Genomic DNA, 21,433 nt, shown 5'->3' on the forward strand with positions numbered 1-21,433 from the left:
ACTAAATCCTGCCTGTATGGGGTTAAGAAAGACTTCCATTCTTTCTGTCAAAAGGAAATTTGCTAAAAAATAATAGAAAATTTGTAATGTAAGGAAGTACTTAATTATTACACAAACTATAGGGTTGCAGAAGGTTGATGTAAAGGTAAGAATAAAAGCTTTAAAAAAAACCCAAATAAGACTTTGTATCTTTAGCCAATATTGTGAGCTCCATGAAGGAATAAAATCCAAAGGGAATAATAACCATATATATATATATATATATACACACACACACCTAACTCTCTGTTATCACGCCCTTCCACTACCGAGTTTAGGCATTATCGTGCACTTATGAAAATCTGCAAAATTCAGTTTTTGCACATCTGGAAAATCATTATCGCACACCCGTAGTAGTAGTAGTAGTAGTAGTACCCACAGTGTAATCATTACACTGTGGTAGTACCCATATCCCAACCACACTGACTAATGTTTAGACAGGGGAAGGTGGAAGAGGAAGAGGTTGAGGGGGAGAAAGATGATGATCATGAGGTGGAGGAGCCAGCAGCCAATCATTGCTGTGTATTTATGTCACGTGATTTGAATAAGGGAACTGATTGGTTCCAGTCACTCTGCTCACCACCACCACCCCTCAGTCTCACATGTGGTATTCTGTTGTTCAGAGCTGGTTTTCATTCATTTTAGATTGTCAAATGTTAATAAGTTACTCCAGTATTAATAGCAGTAAACTTAGGGTAACAGGAAAATATTTTAGGATATTTTTTGGGTTGAGGCACCAATTTATTTATTTCCTATTTATTCTTCACTTCTGTTATCGTGTTTTCCGCTTTTGCGCGTTTTTTTAGGCACCAATTTCACGTGATAACAGAGGGTAAGGTGTATATATATATATATATATATATATATATATATATATATATATATATATATATATATATATATATATATATATATATATATACTATATTAAATTATTTGTTATTTTTTACTAATTTTACTGGGTAAATAAAAAATATATGAAAAATGCAACCTGACAAGATCCTATCTGTGACACAATCCAACAATGTATGAATTAAACTACAATGCATATACAGTAAGCCCCTACACCTGGCGAAACTATCGCCAAATGCAAATTTCGCCAAACAAGAGTTGTTTATACCATATAAATTGCCTAAAAATTGCCTCAATCAGTCTTTGGTCATTGCCAAAGTCCCTCTTCTGACCCCTAAAATACCATCTTTTGAGATGAAATAAAATCTTTTGCCTTCACATATTAGAACACTTGTACAAAACAGACCAATAAACAATAAATAAAGCTAATAAGACATGATATAAAGGCTGTAACTCCCATTCTTCCACCCGTTTCCCTCGCCCACTTTCATCCTTGCCGCCACCACCATTGTCCTTACCCCCTCCGGTACCACCTGTTGCGCTGGTAGAGGTCATGTTGGCGTTAAATCGCCAGAATTCGTTCCCATGCTAGCAGAACAGAGGGTAGCACAAACAAAATGAATGAAGGGGACTCTCACACTGCATTCTGATAGGTTTAGAGAGAGGTCTGACATCACTAGGGAGCCATGTGGTTTGCCGCGCGGCCACCAGGGGACCACCAAGTTTGAATTGAAATCGCCAAGCATGCACTCAGTGGTCCATGGCCACCCTACAGCCAAAAGTGAATTTCGCCAAGCTGAGATTCGCCAAGTGCAGGGGCTTACTATAGTTATCTATTACCTGTTGTGTTACTGGCAGGAAGGGACTGGAGTGAGTGAGTTGAGGGAGTGGAGGTTAATTTATCCTGTTCCTGCAGGTACAGCAAAGTCAGGTCACCAGCCAACTCAAAACATCGAATCATTTTCTCATTCTTCTCAGCTCTCTGATATTTGCTGTTGTTAGGCAGAGGAACACGTTCTGAGCACAGGCCTGAAGGAAATAACAGTCATTACATTATAATACACTCTATGATTAAAAAAAATGTATGCAATCTATTGAAAACATGCAAAATGCTTAAGTGTTCACTGAATTATAATGCTGAAATGTACTATTTTACTTGAAGCAAGCGAGAGTGCTTCAAATGCTTTTGGTTGATTGAATGAATGTCATGCTTATTTGAAAAGCAAGCTTTCAGGTGACAATTTATTTATGATGCACTATTTTGTTATGTGAAGAAACTGCATATGGTAATGCTTAGTATTATGAAGTTTATGCACATTATTAATATTTTATCTGTAGGAGCTTCACATCATGCAATATGTGGCTTTAATAGCTGGTTTTAACTTTAATAAAGTTTGTAAGTCAGTGTGCAATGTGACAAATGAGATAGCGATGCTGAGAAACAAATCAGGTTTCAGCATTGGATTTTGACAAAATGGATGTCTAAATTATAAAATTTATAATAATTATAGCATAACATAAACATGGCCAAATTAAATCTAAGACATGCAAAGTGCAAAATATTCAAGTAAAACAAACATGCAGTGTTACTGTGCTTTACGAAAGCTGCTTTCAAAGTAGTACTGTAGTGCAGTTTTATGAAGAGAAAAGAATATTCCTGTTCAGTTACCACTTAAAATGTCTTCATTGTCCAGGTGCCTGAATACCAAATATCTAACGTAACATGGTATTTCAATCACAGTAATCTGTGATGTAACAATTCAAATTGCTTCTTTTTCTTTTTTTGCCATACTGTATCAATAAAATATGCAAGTTGTTGTTGTCTTTTATACATGCTACAAAGCCAAAAACAATTATAAGGAGCCTCTTATGAGTCTATTTAGAAATAAAAGAAGGAAAATTCAGTGTCATTAATGCTAACTGTAAGTTGATTTTCACTGAGAGAGAGAGAGAGAGAGAGAGAGAGAGAGAGAGAGAGAGAGAGAGAGAGAGAGAGAGAGAGAGAGAGAGAGAGAGAGAGAGAGAGAATGGTAGAGCTATTTAATCATGTCCTATCAACAACTATCAAATACTGTATGTTATGAATATTCACATCTTGTGGAAATACCATTCTTCATTCTTCTATATATATATTTAACAAGAAAATGAAGACTACTTAAATTATATTTCAGGCCTAGGCTCCCTACCTCCAAACTAATGATTAAACACCACATTTATATATATATATATATATATATATATATATATATATATATATATATATATATATATATATATATATATATATATATATTTTTTTTTTTTTTTTTTTTTTTCCCACAGTACAATTGGAATGTAAGTAATTCTAATACTACAAATAAAAAACACATCAGCATGACACATCGTCTTTCTTTGCTATGTGATCAATGATTATGACATAGTAGGCCTAATCAACTATACATGAAAAATTTTTAAAGGTTGAAGTTAAAACCAAATCAGATTTCAAACAGAACTGGATTGCTAGGATGGAGAAATATTCATTTCAAATGCATGATTTAACAGACCTTGAAAATAAATACAGTTTACATGTACCAGCTGAAATATGAATACATACTTGAAAAAAAACTCAGTTACATTTTTCTATATTAATATACCACCTAATAAAGGTGCCCACATGCATACACATATGTACCTTTAGACCTCTAGAGGAGATAAAAGTGATCCCTATCCATCACACTATACAAAGGCAAGATGTAATGCATCAAAGTCCAGCAGTAGAACTGCAAAAGACACATCCTCATTCCTATATCTGACTTGATCAGATGACTGGACCAAATGTACAGCAGGAGAACATCCCACTGAGGTCCTTGAGGTTGCATCAATGTTCAGGCCTTAACAATTATCATACACACATCTCTGTCAGACACTAATATTCTTATTTGTTCTATAAATATCCATCTTACATATTTCTTCTCTAACTGTTCCTTATTTAATTCATGATCTCTACCATACATATAATTCATATACTGATAAACCTTTTGACATTCAAAGTATGAGATTAAAAAAAAGAAAAAATATATCATTATTGTTTCTTAAAAGTTCAGATTCTCCCTTATTTACATCTTCACTCATATTCTGGAGAAAATTAATGAGAAAGGATAAAACAAAATAACACAAAATGAATGATGGAAGAGGAAGGGAATGAAGTATCAGTCAGTTGTCCCTTATCTAGGACTGAAGGGAGAGAAGATGACATGGTGAGAGCTGAGAAAAATCAAAAGAAGGGAGAGGAAAGGAACAAAGGGAGGAAGGGATAGACAGTAGATAGGTGAGCAACAGCTCAGATTATTGGTGAATTAGTTTTGCATATTTTGGTACTTTCTTCCAGATAAATTTTCATTAAAATTCTAGTGCTTGCACGAGTTGTGAATTCATTATGTTAGTTTGGGTTCTTTAAAGTATTGAATATAGATTAAAATATCTGCGTATTATTGGAGTTGTACATTATAAAGACTGTATTGTCATGCTCCCTTCTGCATTGGATACAGTATCTATGTTTCATATTATTCCAGACATGATTTGTGTTCACAAGAATGTGTTTTAGCCAATTGTAATGAAGTCTTGTGAGACAGAATAGTGATAAGCAGTTCTTAAAACTTCTCATTTTTTCATCACTTATTCATGAATAATGGGAAGCCTGTACATGCAACTGGAAAAAAGAAAAAAGAAAAGAAAAAAAAAAATCCACTTAGTAATCCACTCAGCATTTAACATGCAAACAGTATATCACTGAAGGCTTCATAACATATTTGAATTTCCATCGATGTAACCTTTCACACATGCTTTCTAAAAATATAACAACTTTGTCTATGCACTCAATTTTATGCAAGTAAACTTTCAATGCAGCACCTTGCGCTACATCACTTCTCAACAACCTACGTGGCTGGTGTTGGTGTACAAGTAACAGACAATGAAGCAATGGAGTCCTAAGAGTGAGTTATCTATTAAGCATCTGTCCTTGTAATTGTCACACACACTATCAAAACATCATAATTAATGAAGAACAACCCCTGACTGTTAGCTATTGTAGGTTTATTTCTACCAAAACAATACTTGCTGTTTCTGGGATGAAGCGCTGAGCATAGTCCTGAAGAAATTACATATCAAGAATGAGGGGATACAACAATAAGGATTTGTCTCAAATTTCTTACACATACAAATGTATCTCATATTATGGTACACACAAAAACAAGCTCTACATAATACTTAATATTCTAAAAGACAATTCTTATGACGCAATTTTTTTTTTTGCTTAAGTTATATGCCTTAAAACTTGGAGCGTTACACACCAAAGATACAGTATAAGAAGTCCAGCTCTAAATACTGTCCATCAACATATACATGAAAAAAGAGAAATAGACAACAAAATACACCAAATTGTTCATTACACCTGAGATGTATAAAGTAAGAGTAAATAAACCCATGTACAAAATGTATACTCAAATTCAATATCATTATTAATCATAAGATAATTATGTTTCTAATTTTGAATAGAGAATTATCAAAAGTTACTGTATGGTAGAATATACTTTCTCACCCTTTATGGCATAGGACTCTGCAACAATCCTAAGAGAGCGAGTGGGCAGGCTCTTCTCGGTGAGTTGGTCAAGACCTGCCTCTGAGAGGCGGCCTAGAGCCCCTTCATAATCTCCCATAGCATATTCCAGCTTGGACAGAAGCAGTAGAGCATCCAGGGAGACCTCAAGCTACAGGAACACAAAAAATCTTATCACAAAATAGCTCTATTAGTGTCTTGTTCAGGCAAATTAATCTCCAGTAACATTAAGGTGTCATTGATCTTAATAACAAGGAAAGAAAACGAATAATTACACTCATTGTGTCTAATAATCAGATATATGTATGTGTGTATGTGTGTGTGTATATATATGTGTGTGTGTGTGTATATATATATATATATATATATATATATATATATATATATATATATATATATATATATATATATATATATATATATATATATATATACAGTAAGGCCCCACACTTGGCAAATCTCAGCTTGGTGAAATTAACTTTTGGCAGTAGGGTGGTCACGGACCACCGAGTGCACACTTGGCGATTTGAATTCAAACTTGGCAGACCCTGATGGAAGCATGGCGAACCACGCGGTTCCCCTGTGACGTCAGACTTATCTCTGAACCGATGAGAATGCAGTGTGAGAGTCCCCTTCATCCATTTTGTTTGTGCTACCCTCTGTTCTGCTAGCGTGGGAAACGAATTCTAGCGATTTAACGCCAACATGACCTCTACCAGCGCAACAGGTGGTATCGGAGGGGGTAAAGACAATGGTGGTGGCGGCAAGAACGAAAGTGGGCGAGGGAAACGAGTGGAAAACCGGAGTTACAGCCTTTATATCATGTCTTATTAGCTTTATCTATTGTTTATTGGTCTGTTTTGTACATGTGTTCTAATATGTGAAGGCAAAAGATTTTACTTTCAGTTCAAAAAATGGTATTTTAGGGGTCAAAAGAGACCAAAGACTGATTGAGGCATTTTTAGGCAATTTATACGGTATAAAGAACTCGTGGGTATCAAAGCTGTTCATAGAGTGAAAATTCGTTAAGCGGACGTCATTTTCCCATAGGAAATAATGGAAATAAGGGGGGATGTGTTCTGGGCTGGTCCCCAACATACCACATGGGTGAAAAAAAAAAAAAAAAAAAAAAAATATATATATATATATATATATATATATATATATATATATATATATATATATATATATATATATATATATATATATATATATATATATATATGTTTGGCAGCATATTGGGCCAGCAGTGTACCACTACTTTTATGATCTCATATGAGCCATTGAAAGTTAGAGGAGCTACGTACAAATTCACTCACATTCTCGCATTTATGTTCACAAAACAACATTTCTAGTAGCTTTTTACAAACCTTGCCCCCAAGAAAGGATTGTTTTGTAATGGATAAAGAGAAATCTTACATGGAATACCAAAAAATAAAGCAGAGATGAGATCATATATATATATATATATATATATATATATATATATATATATATATATATATATATATATATATATATATATATATATATGTATGTATGTATACAGTAATTCCTCCATATATATATATATATATATAATATATATATATATATATATATATATATATATATATATATATATATATATATATATATATATATATATATATATATATATATATATATATATATATATATATATATATATATATATATATATATATATATATATATATATATAGAGACACACAGAGAGAGAGAGAGAGAGAGAGAGAGAGAGAGAGAGAGAGAGAGAGAGAGAGAGAGAGAGAGAGAGAGAGAGAGAGAGAGAGAGAGAGAGAGAGAGAGAGTTCAGAATTTTGCAATATCTGAAAAGAGCAAGCTAATGACATGCACATGAAGTTTTGACAATAAAATTTCAACACTTTGTTCACAGGAACTCTAGTAACTAAATTCCAAGGACACAATGTAAGAAGAGCCTATCAAGGTAAATGTTTCCTTGAATTTGTGTTCTTATACATGGATACATTTAACGTCAAAGTCAACTAAAATCACAAGGCACTTCAAACCAATGATAGTGTTCCTACTGTTATAAAGAACAACATAATTTGACAGAACAAAAGGTCTAACTCTAAAGTCTAGCAGTGCTACATTGCAGGCTTATTTCATGGATGGCAAATGCTGGGCTTACTCATGCAAATGCTAGAAAAAAAAAATCACTTTGAACATTGAAGACTACTTAAGTCACCTATATAGACCATACATTCTATGTTAAGTATTTCAAGGAACAGAAAGTAACCCAACTAAATATTGTTTTAAACACAATCTTTTAGAAAATACTATTCACTGAAAAAAAGTGGACTTAATCATAATCAAATTAAACTTTGAGGAGCATAACAGTAGACACAATCAGTACATACATGTTAGACAGGAAGCAGGAAGGCCAGGAAAGAAAATGTAAAGAAAAACAAGTTCATTTTTAAGTAAAGTTCACCTTCCTCACAACCCACCTTAGTAATTTTATTCACTTTTCACAATAATTAAAAACATCTGGAAATTAAATTTCATATGTATATACATTTATATTTTTTCATAAATCATAACATCAATACAAGGCAACAGAAAAACACACAATAATGTGCTGAATGCAAAGCTTGCAGTGTAGTAAGGGAATACAAACTTCTCTGTTTCAACCCTAAACCTAGGTGAAGGCCTCCAATGAAAGTTGTATTTCTTATGACAGTATTAAAAAGGTTCATCTTTAAGTGAAAAAGATTGAAAAAATCAAGCAAAATTTATTTGAAAAAAAATAAATAAATAAAAAATCACTGCACCTTTAAAAAAATTGAAAATTTCTGCAGCAGATGATTTTCCTCTAAGTTTACAAACAATTCAATAAGTACCAATTTCAAGAAGAATAAAAAAAAAAAAATATATATATATATATATATATCAGTTGAAAATGCACGTTTTTTTCTATTTTAAGTGTTTTGATCATATTTCAAACTAAAAGTATCTATGATCTATACTGCATTCTTAGGATGTCTAAAATATGTACGAAAGGATTCTTCTTTAAGTAAAGAACACATTCCACCAACCAGACAGAAATATCTGAAAATATTTTATTTTTTATTTTTTACTGTAAAAAAAAAAATGGTACATTTCTGTGATAAATGATTTTCCTTTTAGTTTTCAGACAACTCAATAAGTATTTAATGAAGAAGAATAAAGATATAAAAGTATGTATCAGTTGAAGAAGTTAGTATCTTAAGAGCTATGAGGGTTATTCTAGCTGGTATGTAAGCCATATGGCTTAAAAAGACTCAGTCCAATGACAAAAACTGACTACCAGTACACTCAAGATAGAATATATATGAATATATATATATATATATATATATATATATATATATATATATATATATATATATATATATATATATATATATACACCTTTTTAGCTGGCTCTCCAATACACATGAGCAGATATTTACGGGCTTCAGCAAGTCCTGTCTTCACTTTAGGAATGTTAGCTTCAGTTGGAGGATGTTCCTCAAGGTATATATATATATATATATATATATATATATATATATATATATATATATATATATATATATATATATATATATATATATATATATAATTTTAGGAGGAGGCCGTTGAGTATGCATGTGTTGTTGAAATCTATAGCAACTTGAGCAATATTTTTTAAAGAAGCTTTTGTATTTTTTGCACAAGGGTGCATTTGTCTGGATGTAGACTCTGGAGGAGTGAGCCAAAATCCATGTTGCTCTTGAGATATTTTTGGTCCTGTCTGGACCATCTTCAGGAGAGGAGTGAGGAGACTGGGCAGGACTCTTATGACTGCTCGTGGCGGATGCGATAGGTGTGTGGGGCTGTGACGGCCATGGATGAGAGGTGGCTACTTGGAGAGCAGAGGTTTCTCTAAATACATAAGTGTAGCTTCCGTCATCTTGAGACTCAAGATGATGGAAGCTATGCTTATGTAATTAGAGAAATCTACTATCAACATCCAACAGCAACCAGAAGTTTCTCTGCCCACCAAGCTGCCACCTCCCAGCCGTGACCAAGCTGTAAGCTGATTGGCCATCATAGCTCCACACACCTACCGCGTCTGCCATGTGCAGTCATAAGAGGCTCTACCTGCCCAGTCTCTTCACTCTTCTCCTGAAGACGGTCCAGACAGGACCAAAAGACGTCTCAAGAGCAACATGGATTTTGGCTCACTCCTTCAGAATCTACACTGAGACAAATGCACCCTTGTGTGAAAAATACAAAAGCTTCTTTCAAAAAAGAATAATGCTAAAGTTGCTATAGACTTCAACAACACACACACACACACACACACACACACACACACACACACACCTTTGATAAGGTACCACACCGGAGACTGATCTGGAAACTTGAAATGGTAGGAGGAGTGCATGGCAGTTTACTAAAATGGATGGAAGACTTTTTGGTAGGAAGAGAAATGAGAACAATAATTAAGGACAGACCATCAGAATGGGGCTTGGTGGAGAGTGGAGTTCCACAGGGATCAGTGTTGGCACCAGTAATGTTTGCGGTCTACATAAATGACATGGTGGATGGGGTGTCCAGTTATGTGAGCCTATTTGCAGACGATGCAAAATTGTTAAGAAAAGTGAGATGTGACAAAGATTGCGAACTACTCCAGGAAGACTTGGACAGAATATGGAAATGGAGCTGTACATGGCAAATGGAGTTCAACACGACAAAATGCAAGAAAATAGAGTTTGGCAAGAGTGAAAGAAGAATCAGGAGTATGTACAAGATAGGAAATGAAGACATAAAACCAGTCATGAAGAAAAAGACCTTGGGGTGACAATTACCAATGACCTATCGCCAGAGAGACATATAAACAAAATAATTGGAGAAGTATTGAACTTATTGAGGAACATAAGAGTGGCGTTCGTATATTTAGATGAAGAAATGATGAAGAAAATAATTACTGCAATGATAAGACCGAGGCTTGAATATGCAACAATACAGTGGGCTCGAACTTAAAGAAACACATAAGGAAACTAGAGAAAGTACAGAGGGCTGCAACAAAAATGGTGCCTGACTTAAGAGATTTGACTTATGAAGACAGACTGAAAAGAATGCAACTTCCGACCCTGGAAAACAGAAGAGAAAGGGGAGACCTGATAGCAATATACAGAGTGATGATTGGCATGGAAAAATGGATAGGGAAGATCTGTGTATGTGGAATGAAAGAATGTCGAGAGGGCATGGGAAAAAACTAAAAATGGCCACTTATAGGAGAGATGTGAAAAAATATAGCTTCCCTCATAGAAGGGTGGAAGCATGGAATAGTTTAGACGTGGAAGTGGTCAACGCAAGGAATATTCATGATTTTAAGAAAAAGCTGGACATTAATAGATATGGAGACGGGACAACACGAGCATAGCTCTTTTCCCGTATGTTACAATTAGGTAAATACAATTAGGTAAATTAGGTAAATACACACACACACACACACACACATATATATATATATATATATATATATATATATATATATATATATATATATATATATATATATATATATATATATATATGTATATATATATATGTAACATTTAAGTGTCCAACTTATCCAATATCCGGCTTCCTTGTTTCCAACTATAAATACTTTACCTTCTTCAACATAAAAGTAAATTGTTTATAGCCTGACTTTCTTTAGCATTTCTCAAGTATTAAGTTGTTTGAAAGCATCACTCGAAAGTGCTCTACTCTGTAACTTCACTGGTAACTTAATTTTCCATCTTGTAGATAACACCAGTGCAACTCTGTCAGCAATCATAAGACCAGTGACAAGTGTTACTTACTGTGTTTACTGCAAACATTGTTGTTCTATGGGCAAACAGATGCATAAGGAAAGAGGGAAAGTACTGATGTTTCTCCCATAGTGTCAGTCAGAAATATTATGCAGCAATTAATTTCAAATAACTGCAAAACAAGATGTATTTTCTGCAGTATTTAAGGCTACTGTATTTGGCAATCTTGTATGTAACAAAGTGTTGGCATCAATTCAGTATAATATATGAATACTGTATAAACATTGCACTCAGTTATAATAAAGTAATATCAGCTAACTTCATGTTGGTTAAGTGAACAATAAAAATAGATTCATTGTATGTATTCAATGTTTAACAAGATACAGAATGTGGCATTCTGTTAACAGTCTGTGATAACTTTCATCTAATTCTATTAAATGTACATTCTGAAAAACATCCTGTTAAAATGACAATGCCATAGAGAAACAGAGATGGATGTGTAAAAATCTTGCTGAAACATCTTAAACCTATTAACAATAGAAGTTCTTGATTTTTTTTTCTAATTTGCATTACAAAATAATTTTGAACTAGTTCATTATGCTATATCTTTTTTTCTATTATTATTATTTAGAAAAGCAAAAAAAAGTCCCAGGCAAAATCAATCCTAAGCAGTTCCTTTAATATAATGAAAGTGTTTTTTTTCTGTGGTTTAGAATGACCTGTATACTGACACTGGTAATTCTCCTCACCTTTTTAGCTGGCTCTCCAATACACATGAGCAGATATTTACGGGCTTCAGCAAGTCCTGTCTTCGCTTTAGGAATGTTAGCTTCAGTTGGAGGATGTTCCTCAAGGTATGACTCAAGCTTTCCCTCTCCAATAAGGAAGTTGGCTAGAGTTTCTGCAAATGTGGTTTTATGTATGTATTCAAACCAACACTGGGTAAAATGCATTAGAAATAGCAAATGCTACATTGTTAGCTATAACTATGTAGGAGACACAAACAACACTATACAATTAAGAAAGAAAATTCTTTTGATGACAACAATCCTGATAAAAAGAATAATCATAATAAGGAATTTTGTGGTACGCTAAAACGTGCCGATAATTATAAACTGTGACAGTTGTCACCAGGAGGCAATCGTGGTGTGATGATGGAAACAGAGTTAAAAGCATCAGACAAGAGCTGAGATTAAGTTCCAAATACCTTGAAATCTAGCCATTGAGAAAGTTCAAGTCATAGGAAGGTGGATATACAGAAGCAAGCATGGAGTTTCAGAGTTTACCAGAGAAAAGGATGAGTGACTGAGAATACTACTGGCTAACTCTTGCATTAGTGGTGGACAAAATAGGGATGAGAGAATGAGGAAAATCTTGTGCAACAAGGCCAAGGGAGGAGAGAAGGCATGTAATTAGCAAGACAGTCAGAGAAGAGGAGTTGATAATACAAAAAAAAAAAAAAAAAAAAAAAAAAAAAAAAAAAAAAAAAAAACTTTTGATTCCACTCTATCTAGGAAAGGAGTATGAGTGAAATCCTCACATACATTGAAGAACACTCCATACATGGGTGGATAAGGCTCATGTACAGAGTTAGCAGTTGTGGAAGATGGGAGAGAAAAAAAAAAAGTGCGAGACAATTCAGAATGCCTAACTTAAAGAAACTGTTTTAGCAAGAGATGAGATGTGAGGTTCTTTTCTGTTTGATTTGGGTGTTTCCAGTTAGGCTAATCTGTTCACTGTTTGTAATGGAATTTGGGAGGTTTTCTTTCCCTCTCTTTGTTTTTTAAAGAACAGAGTGGTTTAAAGTTACATACATGTTACCATGATACCTAGGTTCAAGGTGGTTACACCAAACATGCGCTTGGTGACATGGGCCCTAATATGGGTACCACTATAAACAAAATTGCCTGCGCCACTAATGGGCGGTAGCTGAACAGTGCTTCCCATACTCTTCAAGTAAAACCTATAGGCACTATAGGCAACAACATAAAAAAATAAATAAAATAAATAAATAAAATAAATAAAATAATAAATAAATACTAATAATACAAGAGTCCCATGGCCCCGCATCCTAATTTTCAGCTAAAATAAAGCCTAAAGCTCTCACAGAAACTCACAGACGACTTCTGGAAGAGGCCGGTTTAGGCCTGTGACTACAGCTCTGAATTACATTTCCCAGATCTTGTGGTCGTGTGGTCAAACTTGTGATCAAGACTCCCTATTTTTTTAGTATAATTAAACCTTTGCTCTTCATTTTTCCATGCATCGTCTAATTTTCTTTCAAACTCTCAAACTGATTTAGCATTTATCACACTTTCTGGAGCCTGCTCCAGTTATTCACCACTCTATTACAAAAGCTGTAAAAAAAATAAATAGGCAGCTGCACTACTGCTGCTGCTTTTGTTATTAAAGCCATCATGTATTAATCTTTATCTTGCTGCTAGCATTCTAACATAACTACAAAGTAAATCTAACCCAAACTAAACCTACCTTAACATAACATAATTCACAAATGATGATTTAATGTGTAACTCAGAGGGCAGGAAGAAGTAAAATTTTGATAATTGCTAGCAGTGTTACAATACCTTTCCAAGGCATATATAGCAGGCTGAAAATACTCTGTCTGATACAAAAAAAAGTAAGAATTGCTGTTGTTCCACAGGTAAGACGTTGAAATAATACCATAGGTATTATTTCAACGATACGATAGGTTAGGTTGATAGATAAATTTCCAGTTTCAACCAATATACTCTATCTTATATCTCTTTTTCCCTATGTCTAACAAGTTTGGGAACCTCCTGGGAAAGCAGAGTTTTAGGGTGGGGAAACCAAACCTAACTTAATCTAACCTAATCTGACTAACCAAACCTAATCTTAATTCTGTCCTGAAGTTATTATTAATTTCCGATAGGGTAAAATGTGGTTAGAAATGCTCATAGAAGTGTGATGTGCATAGTTACGTGTGGTGTATTGGTTGAAACTGCAATAATGCCGGTTAACCATTTCCTTAGGCAGGGTTCCATGGGGCTTTGCATCCCCCTTCCTTAGTAAGGTTAGATTGGGTAAACTAAAGATAGATTAGGCAAGATGCTTCGCTAATATTTTACTCTTTCACCAGTTTCAACAACATTAGGTATTGGAACCAAACCTGTTATTCGTTTTATTTTGAAGGTTGCATCCCTGATATACATGACCATGCTGGTATACATCTTGGATCTTATAAAACAGACGTTTGGTTTACAGTTTTTATTTCCTGTAGCATCCGCCAGTAAAACAGTTTGTCTCCTACAAGAATTTCTACTCACCTAATCCAGCTTGATTTCTTGCCTTCAGGTGCTCTGCTAGTTCGATAACTTTCCTCCAGTTCGACTCCTCTCTGCTCCGCTCTATTTCAGTTTCTAGACGCTGTCCTCGCGTCACCTTGCCCGACATGGTGCCAGCCTGAAACTGTCACTGGCACTCTGACTGACACTATGCAGACGACGGTACTAGACCATTTCGGCCCCGAGAAGGATGTTAACTAACAAAGTAATAACCTAAAGTTTCAAATTTTATATATTTCCGTAATATTTCCAAAGCTTTTAATATCTTCTTATCCTCTTTAAAGCAACATAAACAGTGTAACAGTCCCTAGATCAAGACAAGAGTGCGACACCTTCCGCCGCTGCGTGCCTGGGAGCTCGTCTCAAATGTTTGTAAACAGTCCTAATTTTTTCAAATAGTCATTGTATGATGAACTCTAGCTCTACCTTCACCATTTTTGGTAAAGTATACTTTTTAGACTAATCTGTCTGAAGTTTTACTGTTGCATGTCAGCCAGTCATTGTGAGTTTTGATGGTGGTTTTGTATGTGTTGTGTTTTGTATCTTCAAGCCAACCATCTTGAAGTACTTTTGTTGTGTTCTGGAAGTATTGTTGGAAAATGCAGCAATGACTGATTAAGGACCAAGACCCTCATCAATCACGGTAAGACCCTGCGGGTTTGTCCACTACCTTCTTCCGGTGTCATCACTGTTCGCACTTTATAATAAACATTGAGGAATTGCTCTCTTGGACACTAAAACAAAGGGCCAACGTTCAAGGTACAGTATTTACCATTATTCTGTTGTCTTTGTTACTGCATGAATTACATTATCTTCTCAGTTTTCAGATTTTCTTCAGAATCTTAATCTCATTGCATCCTTAATTTTCAGTCTTTCTTTCTAATAATGTATGAGGACAGTATCATGTGTACACACTTTATAATTTAGTGAACATTTTTCAATTATTAGTATTTACTTGACTCAAACTCTTGCCTAATATAAATGTTAAACTTAAACAACTAAGTGGTGTGTAGTCTGCACAGTGCCCCAGCACTCATTCATACCACATCCTACTTGAATACATGCTCTAATATTCACTTGAAAATTTTGAACTTGCTTTAACAATTTGTTACCTTTCATGTGATGTGAAAGAGTTAATATTCCCATTAGATTATAAAGAAAAATGAAAATATATGTACCTATAATTAATGTAATACATATAGTGCTTTGACAATGTTTGACCCTGATAAAAAATTTTCACACATTTTTTTTTTTTTCAGGTCAAAATGTTTAGCCACGTCTTTTGGAAAAACACAGTTTGGTTGCGTAGATTCAAGTGGAGGAGTGCTTGCAAATATGAAGCTCATCACACAAAGCTGTTTTGTACTCAAGATAACAATGAATCGTTATTTGAAAATTTTGATCCTTTAGCTGTAAGTGGTGGAAAAGCGGAAAATCTTAATGAATCTAATGAATCAGAATTTGCATATTTTGCTGATGAACAGTTAAAACTGTCAGAAGAAAGTACTCAACCCACACACAGAAAAACATCTGTAAAGCAAATGTTGGCGTACACAAACAAAGTTCTTTATGGTCCACTCCTAGAAACCTCAGCTCAAAGAAAGAGAAACATTGAAATAACAGAGGATGAAACTGGAGTCAGTCAAAAGACCAAAAAGAGAAAGAAATCCAAGAAGAATAAACCAGTTATGACTCTGCAACCTCTTGTTTCAAGGCCAGAAAATGCACATCACTTTGGAGAATTTCCTGGTGATGAATTGAAATCTGTTGATAAGTTTCATTATCAAAGAGTTAAGATAAAACATCAACATGAAACCGGCAGTTTTTCAGACTCAAAGAATTTTAGACCTGGAAATAAAATACTAATATTTAAAAAATCAAGTAAAGATTCCATAAAATATGATAACATTGTCTTCAATGATATCCCAAAGATTCAAAAAATATATGTATCCTCTTGGAACCAAGGGAAGGACCAATGTGATAATGATAATGCAAGTGGTATCTCTGAAACAATCAGTGGTGATATTCTGTCCAACAGTAATGCCGTCCAAGATAAGTCTCCTGAGAGCACTTATTTAGCTTCTTGTCCCTCTAATGTTAAAACTGAAAATAACCAAGAAATAGAACAGTTGGAATCATTCAGAGAAAAGTCATTCTTGTTATCTGTTGACAATTCAAAATTTACATCAGTTCCAAGTATCATTGACTGTGAAATGATTGAAAGTTTTCCTCTGGAGAAGACAGAATCTCCAGGTAAAGTAAGTACAACTGCTATGAACAAAGATGAAGAAAATATTCTTACTATTGGAATGTTTGATGGTGGTTATCATAGGCTTCCCAGTGTCAGTACAATACTAGAGGCCACAATGCCAGAAAATCAGAGAAGAATTCTAGAAAGATGGAAGGCAAAGATGATCAAGGAACTTGGTGAAGAGGGCTTTGAAGAGTATAGGAAAGGTGAGGGCTCTTTGTGAATTATAGTTTAATATCTTATGAACCTGCAAGGCAAGCTAGACAACCTAGGAGAATCTTTAAATACCTTTCCCAAGAACTCCAAGTACAGTAAAATCAGCTTACATTCAGGGTGTTCATGCTGATCAAAATGATATTTACCTATTAGATATTATTATTATTGTTGTTATTATGTTACCAAAATAGTTGTTGGATTGTTAAGTTGATTGAGAAGTCATCCCCTTTCTTCTCCACTTGTCAGAGGAGCTCATTTGTAGTTAACACAGCACTTCATCCTTTGCAATTAAATTGTCAAGGTTTCTCAGATGAAGTGCACTGAGTAGTTATTCTTTTTCAGGGCTCTTTGAGAAGGGTAAATTACTCCATGGCTGTATACAATCAGAACTGACAGGCATAAGCCCTTCAGTGGAAAACATGCCAACTGTGCAAGGATTTTGGACTAGCATCTCTCATGTCCTGCCAAAGATTTCTAGTGTATCTGTCCTAGAAAGCCGGTTGGTGCATCCATATCTCTACTACCAAGGAGCAGTGGACTGTGTAGCTGCCTACAAGTAAGGCCCAGTATCCAACTCTACTTGCCATGCATGATTATTGCCTAAGAGTGATGCTGATGAAAACGATATTCAGCTATTAGTTTTATTATTATTATTATTATTATTATTATTATTATTATTATTATTGTTATTGTTATTGTAATTATTATTATTATGCCTTCATATCCAAGAAGGAATAGTAGTGACAACTAAACTATATAATGTTGAGATATGGAGTATGGGAGTAGCAGACAAGAAGAGATTGAATGTAATGGAGACGAGATATCTGAGGATCTCTGTAATGTGAGGGCAGAAGTACTGTATTTATGGCTTATAAGACTCCCTTTTTTCCTAAAAAATAGCCTGAAAATTACTGAATTTGTCTACCAAAATGAATATTAGAGGAGGTTAGCTTAGCTGTTATTGTTGTTGTTAAGGACTGTGAGGATCCTCTGTTCTACTGGGAGGCTCTATGAGCCATGGGGACAGCCTGTGAGACACCCTCTCTACCTCAGGAAAGCACAGGTGAAGCAGATGGTCATGCAGTGATGCTGGGAAGGAACCCTTGCTGCCACCAGCAGAATGGATTGGGTGAAGGTTGAGATGTGCAGGGCAGCAAGCTAGGATTGGAGGATAACACAGATATTTGGATGTGCGAACAATGAAATATGGAGTGGTTTATGGTTTTGGGAATATTTCCACATAACAGGGAATAATGTTTCATCAAAATGGCATAATTAATGGAAAGGAGTGATGAGTCTTGTATGGCAAAAGCAAAGACAAGTCAAGGGTCTTTGTCTAACCCAAGGCTGTGGGGAAGAATTATAACAGTATAGACCCACAGAGGTGACAGGGAATAAGTCACTGAGGGAATCATCCCTTGAAATATGACTAGACATAGAGATGAGGCACCAGGCTGTGGAGAGAGGCATGGAGAAGGGAGGGATGTTGGGTTCTGTTAGGGCCATCTTTGTGGCAACATCTGCAACCATGTTCCCCAGAATACCCACATTGGATGTCATCCACTGGAGGGTGAAGGTTCATCCCTGAGCAACAAAGAAGAAGAGCAGGAGGCATTGAGTAGTGTGGACAAGGGTGGTAGAGGTTTAGGTAGCTATTCATCTGTCTTTTATACATATGATATAATCTCAGTAGGTTACCGACTTGCTACAATTATTTAGAATACCATAATATATTCAATAGCTGTACCTTATAACTGCAATTGCATAAAATACCATTCCATTTGCATTTTTGTACCATTTAAATGGAATTTTATAATGATATTGTTTTTGCTCTTTCAGAGGAATGCCTGTGCTAATAGATTGGAAGACTTCAACTAAACCCAAGCTAACGCTGAAAGCTATGTATGATAATCCATTGCAGGTTGTAGCATATCTTGGTGCCCTCAATTACGATAACAGTTATCAATTTTCTCATCAGGTAAGAAGATTAAGTTTCCTTTTTTATCCAACTTAAAAAAAAAAAAAAGACTTCTTCAACTGATACATATTTTTTCATTTTAATATTTTCTTCATCAAGTACTTATTGAATTGTCTGTTAACTTAGAGGAAAATCTTTTATCACAAAAGAATTCAATTTTTTTTGTACAGATTTTATATCTGCATAAAAGAAATAATAATAATTTCAAATATTTTTGTCTGGTTATTAGGATATGTTCTTTACTTTAATAAGAGCCCTTTTGTACAATTATAGAATATTTTAGAGGTTTAAAGAATGCAGTATAGATTATAAACTGTTTCAGTTTGAGGTATAGTCAAAACACTTAAAAAACTAGTGTTTTAACTGATGTATAATTTTTATATCAACATTCTTCTTTATCAAATACTTATTGAGTTATCTGTAGCTAAGAGGACATTTTTTTTTTTTTTTTTTTTATTATATATATATATATATATATATATATATATATATATATATATATATATATATATATATATATATATATATATATATATATATATATATATATATATATATATATATATATATATATATATATATATATATATATATATATATATTATATTTATATAGTATATATATATATATATATATATATATATATATATATATATATATATATATATATATATATATATATATATATATAACCAGTAAAGCTTGTATACCTCATATCTTTGGCATTTTCAACTGCTCAAAAATTTTATTTAATTTTCAGGTGCAGTCAGCCATGTTGGTGGTTGCATATGACACTGGGCTTCCTGCACATGTTCATATCATAGACAAGGACAAATGTCAAGCATACTGGAAGGTGTGGTGTGCCAGACTAGTTCAGTTCTGGAGACAGTTGGAGATTAGGGAGTCTCTATGATGTTGGCTAACATATATTATGATAGATTTGTTAATTCCTAAACTCTGTAATCTCATGACTGTAGAATACATGATTTTCCTTTGAATAATGAATATAAATTTTGACATGTTGAATTTTTCATTGCATCTTAGGAAAAAATAAAGGTGGTGAATTATGAAGAATTGAATCTTACATTAGGCATTCAAAAGCCTTCTTTACTTCACAGGCTCCCAATTTGTTAGAGGACAACCATCTTTTTAAAGCTCCCAATACCTTACATCTAATCTTTTTGTTTATTCTTGCATTTTGTCCTCTCATTTGGACTTCTCTAACCTTAGTCTCATATCTGTATCTTGTCTTCTTGCTTCAATTTCTAAAATTTCTCTTCAGGACTCTTTAAGACGGCAATGTCTCTTCTGTTTGACTGGTGCTAATTTTGGGTGGAGAAAATGAAGAGGTATTATTTTAACCTACCATGGAATAACAACCATTTCTTTGCTTGGGACCCATCCTGATGTGCTGAAAAAATAACTTCTTGCCTGAGACCCATCCTGGTGTGCTGAATGCATAACTGAGTTAATTATGTTTAGCATGGAGGTGTGTATTCCATACTTTCCTAAACCTTCCAAATCTTGGTTTAACTTCTTTGTCATACAAGATAAAGAACAAGATAAAGAGTGACCTGCAAATGGTTGTATCGGAGTCCTTCATCTCCTGAAACTCATATGCTTTATATTTCTATCTAGAATTATGTCTGTAGGTTCACTTTGGTAATGGTAAGCTGTAGCATTCATAAGAGAGAAAGATAGGTTGGTAGGTCATGGATACAAGGAGGCAATATACTTGAGAGGCACAAACCTGTTAGTAAGTGGAGTTAGGGTATTAGGAAATTTTAACTATATATTATTGACAGATAGAAGAGTTGATTCAAAACCCCAATCTGTATAAGAAAGATGTTCCTTAATCTTAGCATATTTCCCTTATAGAAATGATTACCACATTGATACGCCCAAAATTAGAATAAGTAGCAGTAATTTGTTCATCACATTAAAAAAAATAAAAACCCATGATTTTAGGGAAAAGTTGATTGAAAATATTTAAGGAGGTGAGACAGTATGAGCTTAGCTCCTCTCCTATATGTCACAACTAGGAAAATACACACACACACACACACACACACATATTGGAGTATTGACATTTAGATGTAGCAGTGGAAGCCATGAGTTTGGTCATGGATTTTGGAAAGGGAAAAAAAATAGAGAGTGTGAAGGAAAGGCATTGGGGTAACTGTTACTAATAAGCTACCCCCATAGACTGCATGGGTTTGGTGGTGAGATATCATAGAACTACAGAAGGGCATGTTAAGAAGGGAAATTAAGAATCCTTTTTAATTTACCTAGTTGGTTTTTTATAGTCAACCAAACTTAGCATATGAGTATAAAGTCTAAGGATGCAAACCACCACATTTGACGCAAGAA

General features: G+C 34.2%; 2 protein-coding genes across 9 annotated transcripts in view; one reads left to right on the forward strand and one right to left on the reverse strand.

The window, feature by feature from the left end:
• LOC123517495 (tetratricopeptide repeat protein 7B-like) overlaps positions 1–14,798 on the reverse strand; it is a 77,308-nt gene extending 62,510 nt beyond the window's left edge. The window contains exons 1-5 of one of the 5 annotated variants that reach the window (XM_045277607.1): positions 14,601–14,798; positions 12,045–12,196; positions 5,468–5,630; positions 4,988–5,017; positions 1,732–1,920 (exon numbers count right to left, since the gene is read on the reverse strand). In XM_045277607.1, the coding sequence (XP_045133542.1) occupies positions 1,732–1,920; positions 4,988–5,017; positions 5,468–5,630; positions 12,045–12,196; positions 14,601–14,727 (661 nt within the window). In that variant the 5' untranslated portion in view covers positions 14,728–14,798. Of the gene's footprint in view, positions 1–1,731; positions 1,921–4,987; positions 5,018–5,467; positions 5,637–12,044; positions 12,197–14,600 lie in introns of all 5 variants that reach the window. The other 4 variants (XM_045277606.1, XM_045277609.1, XM_045277608.1 and 1 more) reach the window with 4 other exon arrangements.
• A 59-nt stretch (positions 14,799–14,857) lies between these two features.
• Positions 14,858–20,080, forward strand: LOC123517496. 4 transcript variants are annotated; one of them, XM_045277614.1, is made up of 5 exons: positions 14,858–14,986; positions 15,878–17,075; positions 17,428–17,641; positions 18,925–19,063; positions 19,824–20,080. In XM_045277614.1, exons 2-5 carry the CDS (start codon positions 15,884–15,886, stop codon positions 19,974–19,976), a joined length of 1,698 nt encoding a protein of 565 aa, XP_045133549.1. In that variant the 5' UTR covers positions 14,858–14,986; positions 15,878–15,883; the 3' UTR covers positions 19,977–20,080. The 4 variants fall into 4 exon arrangements, with proteins under 4 accessions (XP_045133549.1, XP_045133548.1, XP_045133550.1 ...); XM_045277613.1 differs by having other exon boundaries at positions 14,930–15,058; XM_045277615.1 differs by having other exon boundaries at positions 14,969–15,261.
• The last annotated feature ends 1,353 nt before the right edge of the window (positions 20,081–21,433 follow it).

Source organism: Portunus trituberculatus, chromosome 42 (assembly GCF_017591435.1).
Source record: "Portunus trituberculatus isolate SZX2019 chromosome 42, ASM1759143v1, whole genome shotgun sequence".
In the NCBI taxonomy this organism is placed as follows: Eukaryota; Metazoa; Arthropoda; class Malacostraca; order Decapoda; family Portunidae; genus Portunus; species Portunus trituberculatus.